Below are 18,420 nucleotides of genomic sequence, written 5' to 3' on the forward strand. Positions count from 1 at the left end.
CACATTGCGATTTTCAGGTGTCTGCTGCCCACATTACGATTTTCTGGTCACTGCTGCCCACATTGCGATTTTCAGGTGTCTGCTGCCCACATTACGATTTTCAGGTGTCTGCTGCCCACATTACGATTTTCAGGTGTCTGCTGCCCACATTATGATTTTCTGGTGTCTGTTGCCCACATTGCGATTTTCTGGTGTCTGCTGCCCACATTACGATTTTCTGGTGACTGCTGCCCACATGGCGATTTTCTGGTGACTGCTGCCCACATGGCGATTTTCTGGTGACTGCTGCCCACATTGCGATTTTCTGGTGAACTCTGCCCACATTACAATTTTCTGGTGACTGCTGCTCACGTTACGATTTTCTGGTGACTGCTGCTCACGTTACAATTTTCTGGTGACTGGTGCCCACATTACGATTTTCTGGTGAACTCTGCCCACATTATAATTTTCTGGTGAACTCTGCCCACATTATGATTTTCTGGTGAACGCTGCCCACATTACGATTGTCTGGTGAATGCTGTCCACGTTACAATTTTCTGGTGACTGGTGCCCACATTACGATTTTCTGGTGAACTCTGCCCACATTACGATTTTCTAACCCACATTACGATTGTCTGGTAAAATGCTGCCCACTTTACAATTAATTTACAGTGAAACGCTGCCCCATTACGATTATTTGGCACCTATGGGGGGGGGGGGGGGCCCATCCAAATATTCGCAGGGGGGCCCAGTGATTTCTAGTTACGCCCCTGGTTCCTTTACACTAATTTCTTTCAGTTTCTGTGCCTTGCAATGTAACAACATGAGGTCAGCACAGGTGGTATAATATACGACCACCACACACCGCTAGTGTGAACCCTCTTGGTTTAGCTGCATTCATACACCTGCACAGGACATACGTCATAGATCTCCAGCGCGATCGTCTTCACCAGCTCCTCATCCACATCGCGCTGCTTGGTCTGAGCCATCTGGGCAAAGGTGGTGAGGAGACAGATGCCTTCTGAGCTGTTCATAGACGAGAAATAGGCCTCAAACTTCTCACGATTTACTGGATCTATGGGGGTGGCGGCAAGAGCAAGATAAATAAGAAAAAAAAAAACAATTATGAGTGAAATGTCTCACCAAAACTTCATTTAAAGAGAACCAGAGGTGGGATTTACTTAGGTTAGTGGGGCACAGAGGCTGGTTGTGCACACTATCACCAGCCTCTGTTGCCCCATGGTGTGCCTCCATATCCCCCCTGCGCTCTGCTATACCCCCCGCAGTGCTGGCGACACGCAGCGCATCGCCAGCACAATGTTTACCTCTGCCTGTCTGTCAGCGCCGCTCCCCCGCCTCCTCTGTATCGGCGCTACCCGCCTGTGTCCCTTCCCTCCCGCTGATTGGAGGGAAGTGACGCGGGTGGGTAGCGCCGATACGGAGGAGGCGGGGGAGCGGCGCTAACAGACAGCGCTTAGGTAAACATTGTGCTGGCGACACGCTGCGTGTCGCCAGCACTGCGGGGGGTATAGCGTCGCGCAGGGGGGTCCTGGAGGCACACCATGGGGCAACGGAGGCTGGTGTTAGTTTGCACAACCAGCCTCTGTGCCCCACTAACATAATTAAATCCCACCACGGGTTCTCTTTAACATTGATTTAATCAGATCAAAAGAAATTTGGTTACAAATTAGCAAAGTTCTAAAAAAAATGCCAAGATGGGATTAACCTCAAAATATCATTAGGTGTTGATCATATGCATTGTTCCCCAGTATTTCCCTTCTTTGTTAGCCTACAAATGCAAAGTAATTATGTCATTCAGGCAAGACACAGGAGGCAGCGCCATACTCTCTGGACTTCCTTATTCCCTGCAGGCATTCATGTGGTCAACGTAGCTGGAGAGGCAGGGTGAAACTTCTTGGGGGGCCCCCTACAGGGCCCTGAGGAAATTGCCCCTTTGCCTCTATGGAAGCGCCGGCCCTAGATGTCGGTGCTATAAATATACTAAATAATAAAAATATGGCTGCAGAGGATGAGACGACCCTGTGAACATGCCCAAAGTGCACCTCTTCTTGTGCGCAGCGGTCGGAGAGTACGGTTGTGGCCATTTTACATTTTTTAGGAAAATTTAAATCAGTAAAAATAAGGATCCAGAAAGTAGTCAGTGAAAAGTTAGGTTATGTCAGTCTGTAATTCCGCTTTATACAAGAGAAGATTTACCCCTGAGAGAAGCCTGGCAGGTGTCCATGTCTATCCTGGAGTACAGGCTCTCCACATTGTCGCTCTCGGCATAGTGCATGAGGTAGAAGAGTTTCCAGAGCATGCCATTGGACAGTGTGCCGTACGGCATCTCCGACATGAAGAGCCAAATCCCCAACCTGCAGAGCCACAGAGAAAAGAAACACGTCACATGACACATGTCAGAATGTAAATCAGGGAGAGGAAAGATTTTACAATGGGCCAAAATAAGCAGTTTTATTCATTACGTTATTTTCACTACAGTGCCTCTTTAAAAAGGAACTGTAACCAAGAATTGAACTTCATCCCAATCAGTAGCTGATAACCCCTTTCCCATGAGAAATATTTTCCTTTTCACAAACGGATCATCGGGGGGCGCTGTATGGCTGATATTGTGGTGAAATCCCTCCCACAGTGTGATGTCAGGACCTAAGTCCTGACAGTTTCCTGTCGGTAAGCCTTGTTGCATTGTGGGAAATAACAGCTGTTTCCAATTGCCAAGCAATAGAAAAGAAAAACTGGGTGATTTAAATGTGAGCATTTGCTTGTTTCTGTAACACTTGAGAAAGGCCTGTTGGCTGAAACATCTTGTGTTCTGTCACTATGGTATATTAAATTGCTACAGTTGCACAAAATCCAGGTAGAGACCCAGTCGTTCTTTTCTACTGCTGTGTATCCTATGCACCCTTAAAGGAGTTGTCAGGCAAACATTAAGAAAATAAGCGCTACTTACCGGGGGCTTCCTCCAGCCCCAAGCTCCCAGCACGTCCCTCGCCGCAGCTCTCCCCGCAGCCGTTCGCCGGAGCTCCGGCCCCCGGCGATGACGTCAGAGCGACCTGAGGGTCGCTCTGTACTGCACCTGCACGATCGGCGCTGTCAATCACCGCCACGTGGGCCGGAGCGGACTGCGCTGGACCTCCAGGTCGCTCTGACGTCATCGCCGGGGACCGGGCCGGAGCTCCGGCGAACGGCTGCAGGGAGAGCTGCGGCGACAGACGTGCTGGGAGCTTGGGGCTGGAGGAAGCCCCCGGTAAGTAGCGCTTATTTTCTTAATGTTTGCCTGATGACTCCTTTAAAGGTACGTACAGATGTCCAACTCTTTCGAACAACTTGTCGTCCGACTTGCTGTTTGAACAACAAGTTGGATGTGTGTACGCGTTGTCGAGCAACTGATAACAGCCAGTTTGCCTGATCCTCTCAGCGGATCCGATTGACCAATTGTCGTTCAAACCACTGTTAGGTCCGTACATGTGTACAAAAGGCTCTTATGCTGGGAATACACGGGTCGATCCGGCGGCCGATTAACCGCCGGATCGACCCCCGCCGCGTCCCTGCTCGGATCGATTACTGCTCGTCCGGTGGGGATCGGGCGGGAGTCGAGCAGCTTGATCGGCCCAGCTGAATATTATCAGCTGGCCGGATCAGCTGCTCGATACACGGTACAGAAACGTACCGTGTATCCCCAGCATTAGTCGTTTGTCCAACTAATAGAAGTGCAAACAACAAGTTGTTTGATCAGTCATTTAATCTAGTCCATTGTTCTATCCCATTTAATCGAGTCCATTGTTCTATCCAGTCCATTGTCAATTATCAAGTTGGTTAAACTAAATTAGGTAAATTAGCAGATCAGCCGCTTTGTTGGTCAGTGTGTACATGACGTCTGAACGACTTGTTTGCACTCAAAGTAGTTTAAACGACAAGTCGGACGACAAGTTGTCCGAAAAAGTTGGAAGTGTGTTTGCCAATTGCCAAGCAACCAGTATCTCCCTCTGTTCTTTTAGCCCAGGCATGGGCAAACTTGGCCCTCCAGCTGTTAAGGAACTGCAAGTCCCACAATGCATTTGCCTTTAGGAGTCATGACTGTGGCTGTAAGACTCCTGCAATGCATTGTGGGACTTGTAGTTCCTTAACAGCTGGAGGGCCAAGTTTGCCCATGCCTGTTTTAGCCCATCGCATTGTTAGGGGGTGTGGTTATAGATAACAGCAGTTGGTGCTGTCTTTTTTTTCCTGTCTGCCAGTAGAGAAGATGATGACATGCAGGCTGATTGTGGATCAAACCATATGAACAAATTGCATGGCGAATATCAATCATTTCTTGATCTCTGTTCTATTTTTTAACTTCTCACTTTGTAATGTATTTATTTATTTTTTTCCCCTTTTTCACCAAAGTTCCCCTTTAAGGTGGAACTCTCCATTGAACAGAGCCATCTGGGATCGGGGGTGTGTCGTACCTCTTGGCCTTCAGAACATGCAGGACGGTGGTGAGGAAGAGCTCGTCGTAGACGGCCTGCAGCTTCCCCAGCGAGTACAGCTCCGACGCCTGCTCCGTGTCACAGTTACTGCTCAGGTATAAGGCCCAGTGGTCGCTGATGTAACAGAGGGTCATCCTACGGAACACAAATCACAGCACGAGAGATCAGCCAATACATGCGCCAATGTTACACTCCTATCCTCATTCCAGTCCAAAGTGTGTAAAAAGGAACACGAAACCATTTGGTGTTGTCTAATGGAGTTAAAGGACACCTGAAGCGAGAGGGATATGGAGGCTGCCATATGTATTTCCTTTTAACCTCCCTGGCATTCAATTTCCCCAGGATTTCTGTGCAAACAGTGATCCAATCCATTTTCATAACCTTTTGTTTTCTGTAACTTGCCAAAATGTGTCAAGCAAGGGTCTAGTATACCGAACACTCCCAATCCAGCGCAGGAGACTTGGGCACAGCCGGCGCCACCATAGACCATCTATCTATCTATCTATCTATCTATCTATCTATCTATCTATCTATCTATCTATCTATCTATCTATGCATCTATGCATCTATGCATCTATCTATGTATCTATGTATCTATGTATCTATCTATGTATCTATCTATGTATCTATGTATCTATGTATCTATGTATCTATGTATCTATGTATCTATGTATCTATCTATCTATGTATCTATCTATCTATGTATCTATCTATCTATGTATCTATCTATCTATCTATCTATCTATCTATGTATCTATCTATCTATCTATCTATCTATCTATCTATCTATCTATCTATCTATCTATCTATGTATCTATCTATCTATGTATCTATCTATCTATCTATCTATCTATCTATCTATCTATCTATCTATCTATCTATCTAATAGAGTAAGTGCCTCAACCTACAAACAAGAAGAAGAAGTAGCGCCCTGCCCCCAGGGCCGGTCCAAGCAAGAAGAAGGGGCTGGTCCAAGCAAGAAGAAGAAGTAGTGTCATATCAAACTAAGGGCAAATAGGGATAATTTGCATATTCAGTAGCAGTGCATTGTGGGTAACCACAAATGTTCACTTATAGCTGAATTATTGCAGATTTCCTTCTGTTTTAAAAAGGCAAATTACACCAATACAGTGTGCGGCATTGCAGGAAGTGATGACAGTGGAACGCACAATGGAACACGGTAGAGGTGAGTCATCCCCGCCCGCTGCCTCTTACTAATAGTGGTGGCTACTACTGTGCTTAAGCAGGAGGGGGAGCGCACATGGGGGACCAAGGTGAGGGGGGGGGGGGGGTCCTGCTGAGCTCAAGCAGGAGGGGGAGCGCACATGGGGGACCAAGGTGAGGAGGGGGGGGGGGGTTCCTGCTGAGCTTAAGCTGGAGGTAGAGCACACATGGGGGACCCAGTTGAGGGGGGGTCCAACCCCCCTCCCCGCCGCTGTGCCCAATACCCCCTTCCTGCCCTCTACCCTCTTATGCGGCGTATGCTACGCCACGGGTCGGCTAGTAATAGGAATTACGGCTATAGAGTCGCACAGCGAGTAACTACAGCGCTGTCAGAAGACGGAGCTGACGTTATTTTTAAAACCCTATAATTCTGCCTCCAACAATAGCTGGAAGCCGAATTACATCATTCCCCACTATCCACGTGGACCTGGAGGGGGAATAGTAATTAACGCCGCCGGCACTTGTGCAGCAGCAGGATAAGCCAAATACCAGCTGTGTCCTGAGCCCAAGTCTCCCGGCAACAATTCCTCTCGTACTACTAGCAGTGTTCTCCCCAGAATTTTTTTCCACCCGGGTGGCATGAAATAGTAGCCGGGTGGCATGAAAAAGTAGCCGGGTGGGGCGAGATGAGACTGCAGGGCCAGTGCTTCTGTGAGCAACTCTGCTTACAGCATAGGAGGAGGTGAGCCGATGACAGCCGGGTGCTCACCAAAACTAGCTGGGTGGAGAACCTGGCTAAAAGAGCCTGGGGAGAACACTGCTACTAGTATACAGTGCAGGAGAGTATTAGCATGTATGCACGGCAATACTGTTCACAGCATGTTTTGTATTGACATGTATAACCATCAATACCGCTAGGGAGGTTAAACAATACCAGGTGCCTGGCAGTCTTGCTGATTGTTCTGGTCAGTAGTATCTGAATCATGCACCTGGAACCAGCATGCAGCTAATCCAGAAGAAACATTTGACTTGCATGCTTGTTCAGGGTCTATGGATAACAGTATTAAAGAGACACTGAAACGAAAAAAAAAAAATATGATATAATGAATTGTATGTGTGGTACGGATAATTACTAGAACATTAGTAGCAAAGAAAATATTCTCATATTTTCAGTTATATAGGTTTTTTTTTATAACACTGCATCACTCTCTAATATTTACAGTTTATACACTACTCAGCATTCTGAATGATTTTACAGAGTAGGCTAGTGAACTTTTGACCTGTCCTCTGCAGGAAAAAAAACCAAAACAAACACTACAGTGACTGACAGTTGAGATAACAAGCTTCAGAAGACAGAGCTCTCTGCCACTTTGAAAGTCATGGAGCTCAATGGCTCTTTTGCATAGATAACTGGAGTTTCTTAACTCTTCCTGTACTGGAAACAATATCAGACTTTTGTCTCTGCTCCTAATGCTTTATTTCTTAGCTGTACTACACATACAAATCATTATAATTTTTTTTGTTTCAGTGTCTCTTTAAGATGGCCATACATCATCATTAGACTTGTTGGCTGTTCAAACATCAGATTCAGATTATCTCACTGATCCTCTGCCTCTAATTCTTTAAGCCATAGACCCTGAACAAGCATCAGTTGTCTATGGCAAGATTAGCTGCAAGCTTGTTTCAGGTGTGCGATTTAGAACTCCTGACCAGAAAGATCAGCAGCTTTGCCAGGCAACTGGTATTGTTTAAAAGGAAATACATATGGCAGTCCAGCACTATCCGCATATTAGGAGGAAGATACAACACAAAAGGAGACTCACCGAATGATGCATCCTATCCGTTTCACGAACTGACGATATCTCGCCCTGTTGAACGTTTCCAATCCGAGAGCCAGAAGCTCTACTAAGGAGTTGCCAAACGCGAAAATCTTCATCATCTCCTGGGGTGTGGTCTTCTCTGGGGAATAGTCACCTGATGCAAGAAGAAGAAGGGACCAAGGATAAAATGAGGGGCTACTGACAGGGCATACGGCCAACACTCACTGGGGAGCAGTTCTGGAGGAGTTCTGGTTCACCATGAGCTTGCATCACTGGGGAACGGTCAACTTTGTGAAACGTTTTAAAACGTATATCTATGTGCATGCATGCGCAAAAGTCCAGGGTTGTGGAGTTGGTACAAAAATCCTCCGACTCCTCAGTTTATGAAACCACCCAAAAATTGCTCAGACTACTCGAGTCCATAGTAGGGCTATGGAATCGGTAGAAAAATCATCCAACTCCGACTCAAGACTGCTCAGTTTAAGAAACCACGGACTCCGACCGACTCCAGGTAACCAAAAATTGCTCCGACTGACTCCTCGACTCGACAGCCCTGCTGAAGTCCACAATAGCCAGCGCATCCTAATTAAGCTTGGCTCTAAGCAGTTTTGGTAGATGTGCATGCATGCTATGTAAACCAGATAAGAGTTCTCCTGCTGCTGCATAAAATGGTTGATGATGGATTATGCTGGCAAATGTTTTCAATGGGGGAGGGAGATTTTGTAGACTATTATTTATAGATGTACAATATAGCTTGGAAAGAGTTTATGCAGCCCCTTGTGGATTCATAATTCATCAGTTGCGGGCTGACTACTACGGGCGTGCTACCCAAAGGGTTAATATGAAAATATACAGGGATATAGCGCTCATTCTTGTAATTGTATTGGTTGGAAATGGGCCAATCAAATGCCTTAAAGAGACTCTGAAGCGAGAATAAAACTGGCTTCAGAGCTTATATTCAGCAGGGGCATGTGTGCCGCTGCTAAAACGCCGCTATCCCGCGGCTGAACGTTGGTCCCTTATCTCCCAAATCCCCTCCGTGGTGCCCAGGGATCTCTTCCTGTTTGAGGCAGGGCTAAACGCTGCAGCCCTGCCTCACGCGCGTCTGTCAGTGCGTATCTCCGCCTCTCCCCCGCCCCTCTCAGTCTTCCTGCACTGAGAGGGGCGGGGGAGAGGCGGCGATGCGCCGCTGATAGACGACGTTGAGAGGCAGGGCTGCAGCCGTTAGTCCTGCCTCAACAGCAGCAAAATCTACGACCAAGTTGGTCGTAGATTTTGCAGGGGGGGGGGGGGGGGATTAGGGGGGTAAGGGACCCCCGTTTAGCCGCGGAATGAATCTAAGCACTGAAGCGAGATTTATTGTCACTTCAAAGTCTCTTTAAGATAGCCATACACCTATTATGAGCAGAATCGACAAAGAGACAAATTTATCTCTAATCGAATCTGATTAGAGTTAAAATTTGTCTCTTGTCGATTCTGCCCATACACTACAGGCCGATTCCTGTTCGATTTCAGCATGAAATCATCAGGGTATCGGCTGAGCCCGCTGCCCCCGCACCGCTGCTGCCCCCGATTGTATAAATGTGCCCCCCTCCCGTGTGTGCATTTATACTTTACCTGTCTTATTGCAGCCTCCGGGCGGTTTCCCGTAACCTCCGGGCGGTTTTCCGTACACGCTACTGGCCCGTAGCGTCTGACGTCAGATGCTAGTAGCTGGGATATCGTGCGGATGCTGCAACAGGACAGGTAACGTATGAATGCACACGGAGGGCACATTTATACATTGCGGCGGGGGTTTCATCGTCTCATCGCTCGTTCCGGAAATCGCCGCCGTATCGCCGCGCACCCAACCAAGCAACTTCGGCCCGACATCTTGCAGCAAAATTGGTCACTTTGTCGGTCAGGCATGCACTCAGCGGCAACGATTTTCATCCAATTATAATTAATTATAATAATCGAATTGGATAGTCGATCGGCCGCCAAGTCGCCTGATGTACGGCCACCTTTAGCTGCTTCATTTCCAAGCCATGTAACGTTGCAGAAAAGTAGCAGAAAATCTTTATCAGCATCACAATGACCATCCCTAGGAGGGAATCATAAACCTTGGGCAACTGATAACTTTTACAACAGAAATGCAATGAAACTCATGGAGTCTCCATCTTCACTGTATCCGCAGCCAGCAGCTCACCTCTAGGGCCGAAGCCCAGAACATTCTTGAAGAGCTCATGGAATGGGAACTGCCCCAACAGGCAGATGAGGTCATCTTCAGAGAGTAACATCCAGCTGGTCTCCGGATCCTCGTCCTGCCACACAGGGGACAAAACCAGAAGGTGTCACCTACTGCCAACACAGGACAATCAGCTGATCTACACAGCTTGTACAAGAGAGAGCTGGACTTACAGCTCACTTAAAGCTGATTATAAAACTCAAATCCACATATACCCAGTCTCCCTGAAATTAAGACATCCCCTGAAAGTAAGCCCTAGCAGCAATTGTGAGCATGCTCGAAATACAAGACCTACCCTGAAAGTCCTAGCTGCAGTAAGGGGAAAAAGTATGGCAACTTGTGTTATTACTAAAGCCAATGGTCTCATGGGCAGGACCATAGCTCAGTCATGGGGCCAGTCACTGCTCTCGCTGAGTAGCAACAAGTGCAGCGATTTACCTAATAAGGGAGCCATAATCCCGCCTGTGAGACCATCAGCTCTAGTAGAAACACAAGTTGCTGTACTTCTTCCCCATAGGCTAAAGATTGGGGACACAGCAGCACGGAGCTGGGGGGAAAAGAGGATTAGGGGAACATCGCAAGACACTGGGGACAGGGAGCTGGAGGTAAGGGGAGGATGGAGAGAAACATAGAACGTCATGAGGGAAACCAGGCGGACGTGGGAACAGTGAAAGACACAGCGAATAAAAGGACACAGGATGACAAGGGATACAGGAGCACATGGGTAAAGAGCGGGACACCAGGAGGACACTAACAGTACAAAGTTGACACGGGCACACAAGAGCTGGATCCAGCAGAAGAAGAGGTGGCACAGTGGAGAATGCAGGAGGACACATAGCATAGGAACTTGTGTTTTCATAGAAATATAAGACCATCCCTGAAAATATCTGAAATGTCTTATTTTCAGGGAAACACTGTAGTGGTGTGCAAGCTCATCTACAGACACTTCTACAGAGGTGTCCATTTCTGCCTGGGTCCCGCAGCCTCCATTTGCTGGGTCCAGCGTACGTTCTACTGATGCTAGACCAGAAATGCCCGTATTCCTGGCTGCAGTGCATCTGAACTGGGCAAGCGCGGGTCTCATCTGCGCATGGCCACTGGAAACAACATCTCGGAACAAGCGCTTGCTTTCCTTGAGCGTGCATGTAGAACTCACACATGCCCAGTTTAGATGCACTCCTTCCTGTGCACTGGGTATGCATGATTTGTGAGCTCGCTCATGCCCGTGCACAGTAGTACATGTAAGGAAACAGACAACTGCATCCCAGTTGGACAAGCCTGTACCGGAGAACAGCATAGAACAGGGAGACCCAGGTGGAAATAGACACCTCTCCAGTATATGCAGTGTTCTCCACAGGCTTTTGTAGCCGGGTGCCCCTCCCGGATAATTTTCGTGAGCACCCGACTTATCAGCTCACCTCCTCATCTTCCTCCTATGCTGTAAGCAAAGTCATGCTGGCCCTTCATTCCTAAGGTCACGTCCCGCCCAGGGCTGTAGAGTCGGTACAAAAATCAGTCTAACACTTATCAGGGCTGTAGATTTGGTACAAAAATCATCCGACTCCTCAGTTTATGAAACCTCCAACTCTGACTCCAACTCCGACTCTAGGTACCCAAAATTGCTCCGACTCCACAGCCCTGGTCCCACCTGCCTAGTTTTGAATGCCACCCCGCTGTAAAATATTTCTAGGGAGAACACCGATATGAGTTTTCCTATTTTATTTATCGGATCGCACATGCACAACACCGTCATGCACCGAGAGTGGCCACAAGAAACACATTTGACAATATTAATCTCTGGGCCACCCAGAGGCTTCCTTCTACTGAGGTAAGTATCATTGTGTTTTTAAAAATGGAGTTCAGGCAAACAGTGCAAAATGGTGCTGAAAGTTTGGGCGCACCATGCTCCGACATAGGCCGTAATTTGAGTTACTGCCATATCGACACGCAGACAGTAATTTAGTGGTAAAATCTCTGCAATACTATCTGTTGTGTGTGCTAGGACAATGAAGTATAGCAGCAAGGAAAGAGGGATAGGTCCCTTTAACACAGCACCACACAAATTATAGTATTCAAAAAAATAACAAATTTATTATATCCATTAATAAAAATTATAGTGATTAATTAATGGATATAATACATTTGTTATTTTTTTGAATACTATAACTTGTGTGGTGCTGTGTTAAAGGGACCTATCCCTCAGACAGTAATTTGGCGCAGTCAAAAGACGGAGCCCAAATTACTTCAAAAATAGCCCGTGCTGCCGACCTAGCTGGTTAGAACTGCTAAACGTTTAGACTCCTTGTCATCTTGCTTTCAGCAAATTCAGAAGGTGAAGCTTCTCTGAGGTAAGAATGTTTACATTAGAAGGTGATAGAAGGTGTGTGGGGGAAGGCACTGACAAGAAGTGGGAATGTCAGGAATGGGATATGTGAGGCAAAGCTGAGGTGTGCTGCTAATTATGCTTTAGATGAGAACATACAAATACCCGATTTCTAAAAAAAAATAAAAATAAAAAAAATGCTACCTGATCCAGGGAGCTGGCCGCACAGGGAGACTCAATCACCGCTTCTCTCCATCGCTCCTGTGGCCAGACATCCTATACTTTCACGCTGCAAGCCCTGTGTGTCTCATCACAGAGCAGAGTGCAGAGAGGAGGGGGAGCAGCGAGGGAGAGGCAGAGCTGCCCAATGAAAAAATACCCCTAGGCGAGGCAAAGCTGGCCAATGATTCGGAATACCCCTGGTGGGCATTTTGCAAGAGTGCCTCTCCTGCAAGGGATGCCCCTTCTCCTCGAGATTGCCGACAAGCTTCATGTGGGCAATTCCAGGGGGTGACAGTGCGGCGCAAGGGGGGGGGGCAGAGAGTGTCGCATAGGAGACACACAGGTATGTCATGGGCCGGGGAACATGCTTCTGTGTCCCATCTGACCCCCCCCCCCCCCCCCCAGACAATGTGGCAGAAGGTTACAATGATTTATTAAACAATATAATACACACACATTTCAGAGGTGTTCTGATGTTTCCCTTACCTCCTCGCCACCTTCATCTACCAAAGTCCAGTTCCCGGATTCTTTTCCTGAGGAGGAGCCCTTCCTCTCAGTGGGTTTCATGTGACACAGGAAGTCAACACGGTTTCTACAAGATCAAGACATTATCGATGGTCATTAGAACAGAATGGTCACAGTGCTAGACTGTACTCTTTTGGCAGACACGCCTACTTCCTAGCCACTATAGACACCTACTTCCTGATACTTCCCTTCTGCCGCTTCTAGGTTATCCAACCAATGACAGAGTAATCAGCCAATCACAACAGCTGCTGGAAGTATGACAGGTATTCTCCTACAGAGACCTCAGCTATGTAAAACTGGCCAAACAAACCCAACAGTGGATATTAAAAAGTGAACCTCCAGACTAAATATCTACTCAGCAGCATTGAAAAGGTTTGGGGTTTCTTTAACAGTTTCACAGCATCAGAACTTTGTTTTTCTTACCCAAGCCTCATTTTTAGCTGCACAGTAGATAAGCTCCGCCCCATTAGAGAAATACTGCCCAGGCATTTTTCCCCCCGATTCTGTGCAAAGCATGGTGGGATTTCTGATGTTGTTGTTCTTGTTGCCTAGCGTGCAGAGCTGGGAGGGGTGATCAGGACACAGGACAGTTGGTACTGTGTCTCATGCTCCCTGTCACCTCCTTTCAACCTAAAAGATGGCTGCCCTCATGAAATCACAAACATTTGCCTGTTCCTTTAAAACAGGGTGGGTAAGAGATTATATTACCTATCTACTTTAATTAACATAACTAATGTAACTTAATGACAGTATGTTTGTTTAGGCTGAAGTTCCTCTTTATATTACTGTTCTTTAAGACACTGAACTCCAGCATGCAGGAGGATCTGTGGGCAACATCGAGGTTCCTTTATACACAGTAAATTCTCTCCTGAGATCGGTCCTTAAAGGACAGGTCTGAGGAAATAAAAAAAAAAAAAAAAAAGACCACTTTACTTACGGTAAAGTCTTTTCCAGTAGTCATGAGGACAGCACCCCTGGATGAGAGACTGGTCTCCCTCCCCACTGTGGACAGGAAACTGTTAAAAGAAGAATTTGCATAAGCAATAGGCAGCCACATATAAGATACTACACCTGCCACAGTACCTCAGTTAATAAAAAAGATGACACGGACATTTAATGATGCTTACACAAACTTATTTCTCTCTCCTACCCAAATAAGGGCGGGTTGCAGGGGTGCTGTCCTCATGACTACTGGAAAAGACTTTACCGTAAGTAAAGTGGTCTTTCCCAGAACGTCATTTCGGACAGCACCCCTGGATGAGACGATATACAAGAGTTAAAAACCTTAGGGTGGGACCACAGCTTGCAAAACTTTCCTTCTGAAGCATAAACCTGCAGACAGATACATTAAGGCGATAGTGCTTTACAAACTTATTGTGACTTGACCAGGTCGCAGCTCTGCAAATCTGATCTATAGAGGTCCCTGCCCTCTCTGCCCAAGAAGTCGAAATTCCTCTTGTGGAATGAGCCATGATAGAATTGAATTGCTCCCCCTGTGTCTGATATGCTAATGAAATAGCCCAAACAAATGTATAATCTGTGTAGGATTTAATTAAGGAAGATTTTTCCCAATCAATGATCCAACCTAGATCTTGTAGTAAGACTATTGTCGTAACAATCTGATCTCTTACCGAATTGGGAGATGTCCCCCAAAACAGAAATTTAAGGTAACCCAAAATGTTAACCTTTCTCTGTCTAAGTATAGCTAGAACCCCAGACATTACCTTCATAAACAACCCTGGAGCTGAGGATAATCCGAAGGGCAAAGCATTAAACTGATACATTCTTACCTCTCCCTCCATTTGGAAGGCAAACCTTAAGCATTATTGAGAAGCCAGATGTATCGGTAATTGAAGATACGCATCTTTTCAGTCTAGAAAGGCTTGGAAATCGTCCTTCTGTAAGAGATGAATAATAGATCAAATCCATCCTGAATCTTCTGTATTTTACCTTCTGGTTTAGACTCTTTAAATTTAGTATGAACTGATAATTTCCCTGTAGCTCCTTTACTAGACAAAACACAGGGTAATAGAATCCCTGTCCTCTGACATTTCGGTACTTCTCGAATTACCCTTTTTTCTAAACAGGGAAAGGACTTTCGATTGTAGGGCTGAAAACTTTATTTGGTCCTGCAAACGGGGAGTAATGCAAAAGCTCTTAAAAGGAGGCTGGCTGAACTCTATTCTGTATCCCTCCAAAAAAACACCTTAAAGGCTCTTTCCCACTAAGACGTTGCGTTAGATGCGACGCTAAGGTCACATAACGTGCCCCCAACGCAACGCATGTGAGCTTTGAAGTTGGATGCTATTTAGAGCCACGTTATGCGTCTCCTGATGGGTCTGTGATGCGTACTTTTTGACGCCTACTATCGGACGAAAACGGCGCATGCGGCAAAAGACTGTGGAGAGCACGTGATCGGAAAACTCCGCATCACCTGCCAGCCAATAAGCGGCCGCTCCAGGACGTTAACACTGCAGTGCATATTAATTAGTCATGTGGCTGGCCACAACAGCGGACTCTCCTTCTGCAAGAAAAAACAAAAAACACACATTATTGAGCATATGCAAACAGTCTAATGCGGCTAAAACCGTGTATAACGCACAGCATGATGCACTTTCTTTAAACGTCCAGCGTTAGAGTGTAACACAACGTGGGCACTGTGAACAGCCCATTGATTTTTCATTACTGTGAGCTGGGCTGCGTTACAAGCTGCTCTAACCTGCGCCTGTAACGTCCCACTGTGAAAGAAGCCTAAATAACCAATATTTTGTGCACTGTAGTTGCCAGGTTTTGAAATTTGCAATTCTCCATCTCACTGGAATACTAGCGTCATTGCTTATCTGACTTCTTGGTAAAAGTGAAGTTGGACTTAGGGCCGGTTCACATTACAAACGCGGACGGCCACGCATGCGGAACGCAACGCGTACGAACGCACGCCATCCGCGTTTGCATGCGTTGCGTGGCTGATCCCATCACTGAAAAGTAAATGGGACAGCCGCACGTTTTTGCTAAATCTGCGTGCAGCATGCGTTCGGAACGCATGCAGTGTGAACATCAGACAGTGCACTCTATGCACTGTCTGATGTCGTGCGTGTTGGCCTTCTGCACGCGTTTCCAAAACGCAGCTGGAAACGTGTGCAGTCTGAACAGGCCCTTAGGCTTCTGTGACTTGTAGAGAGCCCATCTCCTGCCCTTAGAGGACTAGGGATCTGACTTATTCTTAGAAGGAGGGACGAAAGGACCGTTTACTTTGAAAAGGTCCTTTCTTAAAGGAATACTATCGATACCCAAGTGTTTTAAAATGACAATGTACAAATAATGTCTAAGTTGCTGTGTAAACATTTTCCTACTTTTCATGTTAAATATCAGAGGCAAAAGCTGTAATTTACTGAGGGTAGGATTAGCTATATTGGGACAAATCAATTGCAGAAGGGGTGTCTACTTCAATGCACAGCCAGAGTTGCATATCGGACTACAGAAAGCAAATATCAAACAAACTCTGAAAGCAAAAAACAGTATGAAAAGCTGTAACAATTAGTTACATTTCCTCTGCTCTCTACAGACACTTCAGTCCGAAACAGGACACAGAAGCTGCAGCTGTTCTCTCTGTCACACACAGTTACACAGAGTTATCTGATCAAGTGTGAGGGAAATTTCCCCTCTCCTCATGGCTCAGAGTCAGTTTTGTCAGTAAAGTTTGAAAGCATTTTGATAACAGTAAACAAAGAGGTTGCTACTAAAATGTATACACCAGTACTTAGCAACACTTCCCAAACAATTCCTGTGTCAATTGAAAATATGTGAATCGATAGAATTCCTTTAACAGGAATACTTTTTTTTTTTTTTTTTTTTTTTTTTTAATGTGTGTCTGCCGTTCTGTCTAGAGGGTTGTCTAACTGACTCAAACAGCAGACCCCCTTCACAAGGTACACCACATAACTTGATTTTGAAGAATTGTCATCATTCCAAGTTTTTACCCATACACCTCTTCTGGCTGAATTAACTAATGCCGTAGTTCTGGCCATAAGTTTAACCGTATCATCTGAAGCGTCCACTAGATAATTGGAAGCATTCCAAACTTTAGGGAAATCATTCAAAATTTCCCAGAAAAGCTCAAAAAAGTAGGTCAGTTTTGTTTGATACCCTTGAAAAATATGGATCTAATTTAGGCGGGGTTCCCCAAAACCCTGATCTTCAGGAGAAAAACAACATTTAGATAATGATCTGGGCCAAAAAAAAACAAAACTTTTCCTAGATTATCCCACTCCTTAATCCTAATCTTAAGAGTAGAATGGACTGGAATAAGCCGAGAATGAGGATCCGCCAAACTCTCATACATTTGATCCAAAGGTGTCAAAGATTTCTGCTCAGACTTAATACCTATTAGTAAGTCTTTCATTAATTCAGGAAAAAAACATTGCGGTTAGGGCTCTTTCCTACTATGAAATGCGATCGCAACCGCATTTGCGATCCCAATCGCACTTCAATTTCCACTATGCGATTGCGCTACTATACTTATAGTACAGCTCAATTGCATACAATGCAGGAGGATGACGATTGTGCTTTGTCCAAATCGAATCGCAATCAGATTGCACTAATGGAAATTGCTGCTGCAGTTTCCATTAGTTTAACGTACCTCGTGATCAGAATCAAATCGTAACTCGCAGAGTAATGAAAAAAAGGCCCTTAGTTTTACTCAAATCTTCCTCCTAGTTTGATACATATTCTCTGTGCAGAGAGAGTTACTATAAAGGAGGCAGCCCCAGCATTCCTTTACATGTGCATTTTTGTTTAAATTGCCTCTCCTTGCCCTGAATCTGTCTAGTTCTTTTAAACAATCTATTTAATTGCTGCAGCTTAGAAGAACTTCAAGAATGTTACACATGCAGGCTTTCTGATGTGAAATTTATCTGAAAACAGGTACCCAAGGGGTTAAAAACACAGCCTGGGTATTCCGGGATGCAGTTTGTTCTGCTCTCACTGCAGCTGCCTGGGAGGTCTGTCTTTAACCTTCAGTGACCTGTGTTGTGATAATCTCCGCACAAGGTGTTAATTTCTGGCACCTGCTCAGGAATTATAAATTTTTATGCGGACACAGGTTTTATGAATGCACAGTTTACTAAATGGTGGGTAAAGTCAGCTGTTTTGAGCATTACCGCATGCAGGAATGCTCAATAAATAGAGGCCTATGTCTCTTGGAAGCAGGAGGCATAGTTAGAGGTGCAGACAACATAGGAGATGATGGATTAGCTATAACAGGTAGATAAGCCATAGCAGTACTAGTCCCAGGCCCATCTGAAGCAGCTGAGGCGGTAGAAGCAATAGCAGAATCTTTAATTTCCTATTGCTGTGGACCTTCTCTGTACAATACTGGCACAATTTCCATTCAGAGTTGCCAATCCATGCTGACTGGACTGAGTAGAAGATTTTTCAGACTTTTCAACCTTCTCAGTCTTATGTCTTTTGGGGTATAAAACATAATAAACGATAGCCAGCCATTAGACAAATCCCTCTATACATAACATACATCCAGCCAAGCAGAAGAAACATAATTACATCTACTTGCCAGAGAGGGATCCTGGGCAGATTCAGCAGATTGTGCAGGAGCTGACCCAGAGGCGTCCTCCATGATCTCAGCCACAAACCAGAGTGCATCATGGACTCTACAAACTT

The 18,420-nt window shown here is 45.8% G+C and overlaps 1 protein-coding gene across 1 annotated transcript in view; it reads right to left on the reverse strand.

Annotated features, from left to right (window-relative positions):
- Nucleotides 1-18,420, reverse strand: part of EPG5 (ectopic P-granules 5 autophagy tethering factor) — a 160,672-nt gene that overhangs the window by 110,942 nt on the left and 31,310 nt on the right. Inside the window, exons 7-12 of the mRNA XM_068252178.1 lie at nucleotides 12,709-12,814; nucleotides 9,639-9,753; nucleotides 7,454-7,604; nucleotides 4,446-4,601; nucleotides 2,197-2,354; nucleotides 900-1,054 (exon numbers count right to left, since the gene is read on the reverse strand). Coding sequence (XP_068108279.1) covers nucleotides 900-1,054; nucleotides 2,197-2,354; nucleotides 4,446-4,601; nucleotides 7,454-7,604; nucleotides 9,639-9,753; nucleotides 12,709-12,814 — 841 coding nt within the window. The remainder of the gene's footprint in view (nucleotides 1-899; nucleotides 1,055-2,196; nucleotides 2,355-4,445; nucleotides 4,602-7,453; nucleotides 7,605-9,638; nucleotides 9,754-12,708; nucleotides 12,815-18,420) is intronic.

The sequence above is a fragment of the Hyperolius riggenbachi genome, chromosome 1 (genome assembly GCF_040937935.1).
Source record: "Hyperolius riggenbachi isolate aHypRig1 chromosome 1, aHypRig1.pri, whole genome shotgun sequence".
NCBI lineage: Eukaryota > Metazoa > Chordata > Amphibia > Anura > Hyperoliidae > Hyperolius > Hyperolius riggenbachi.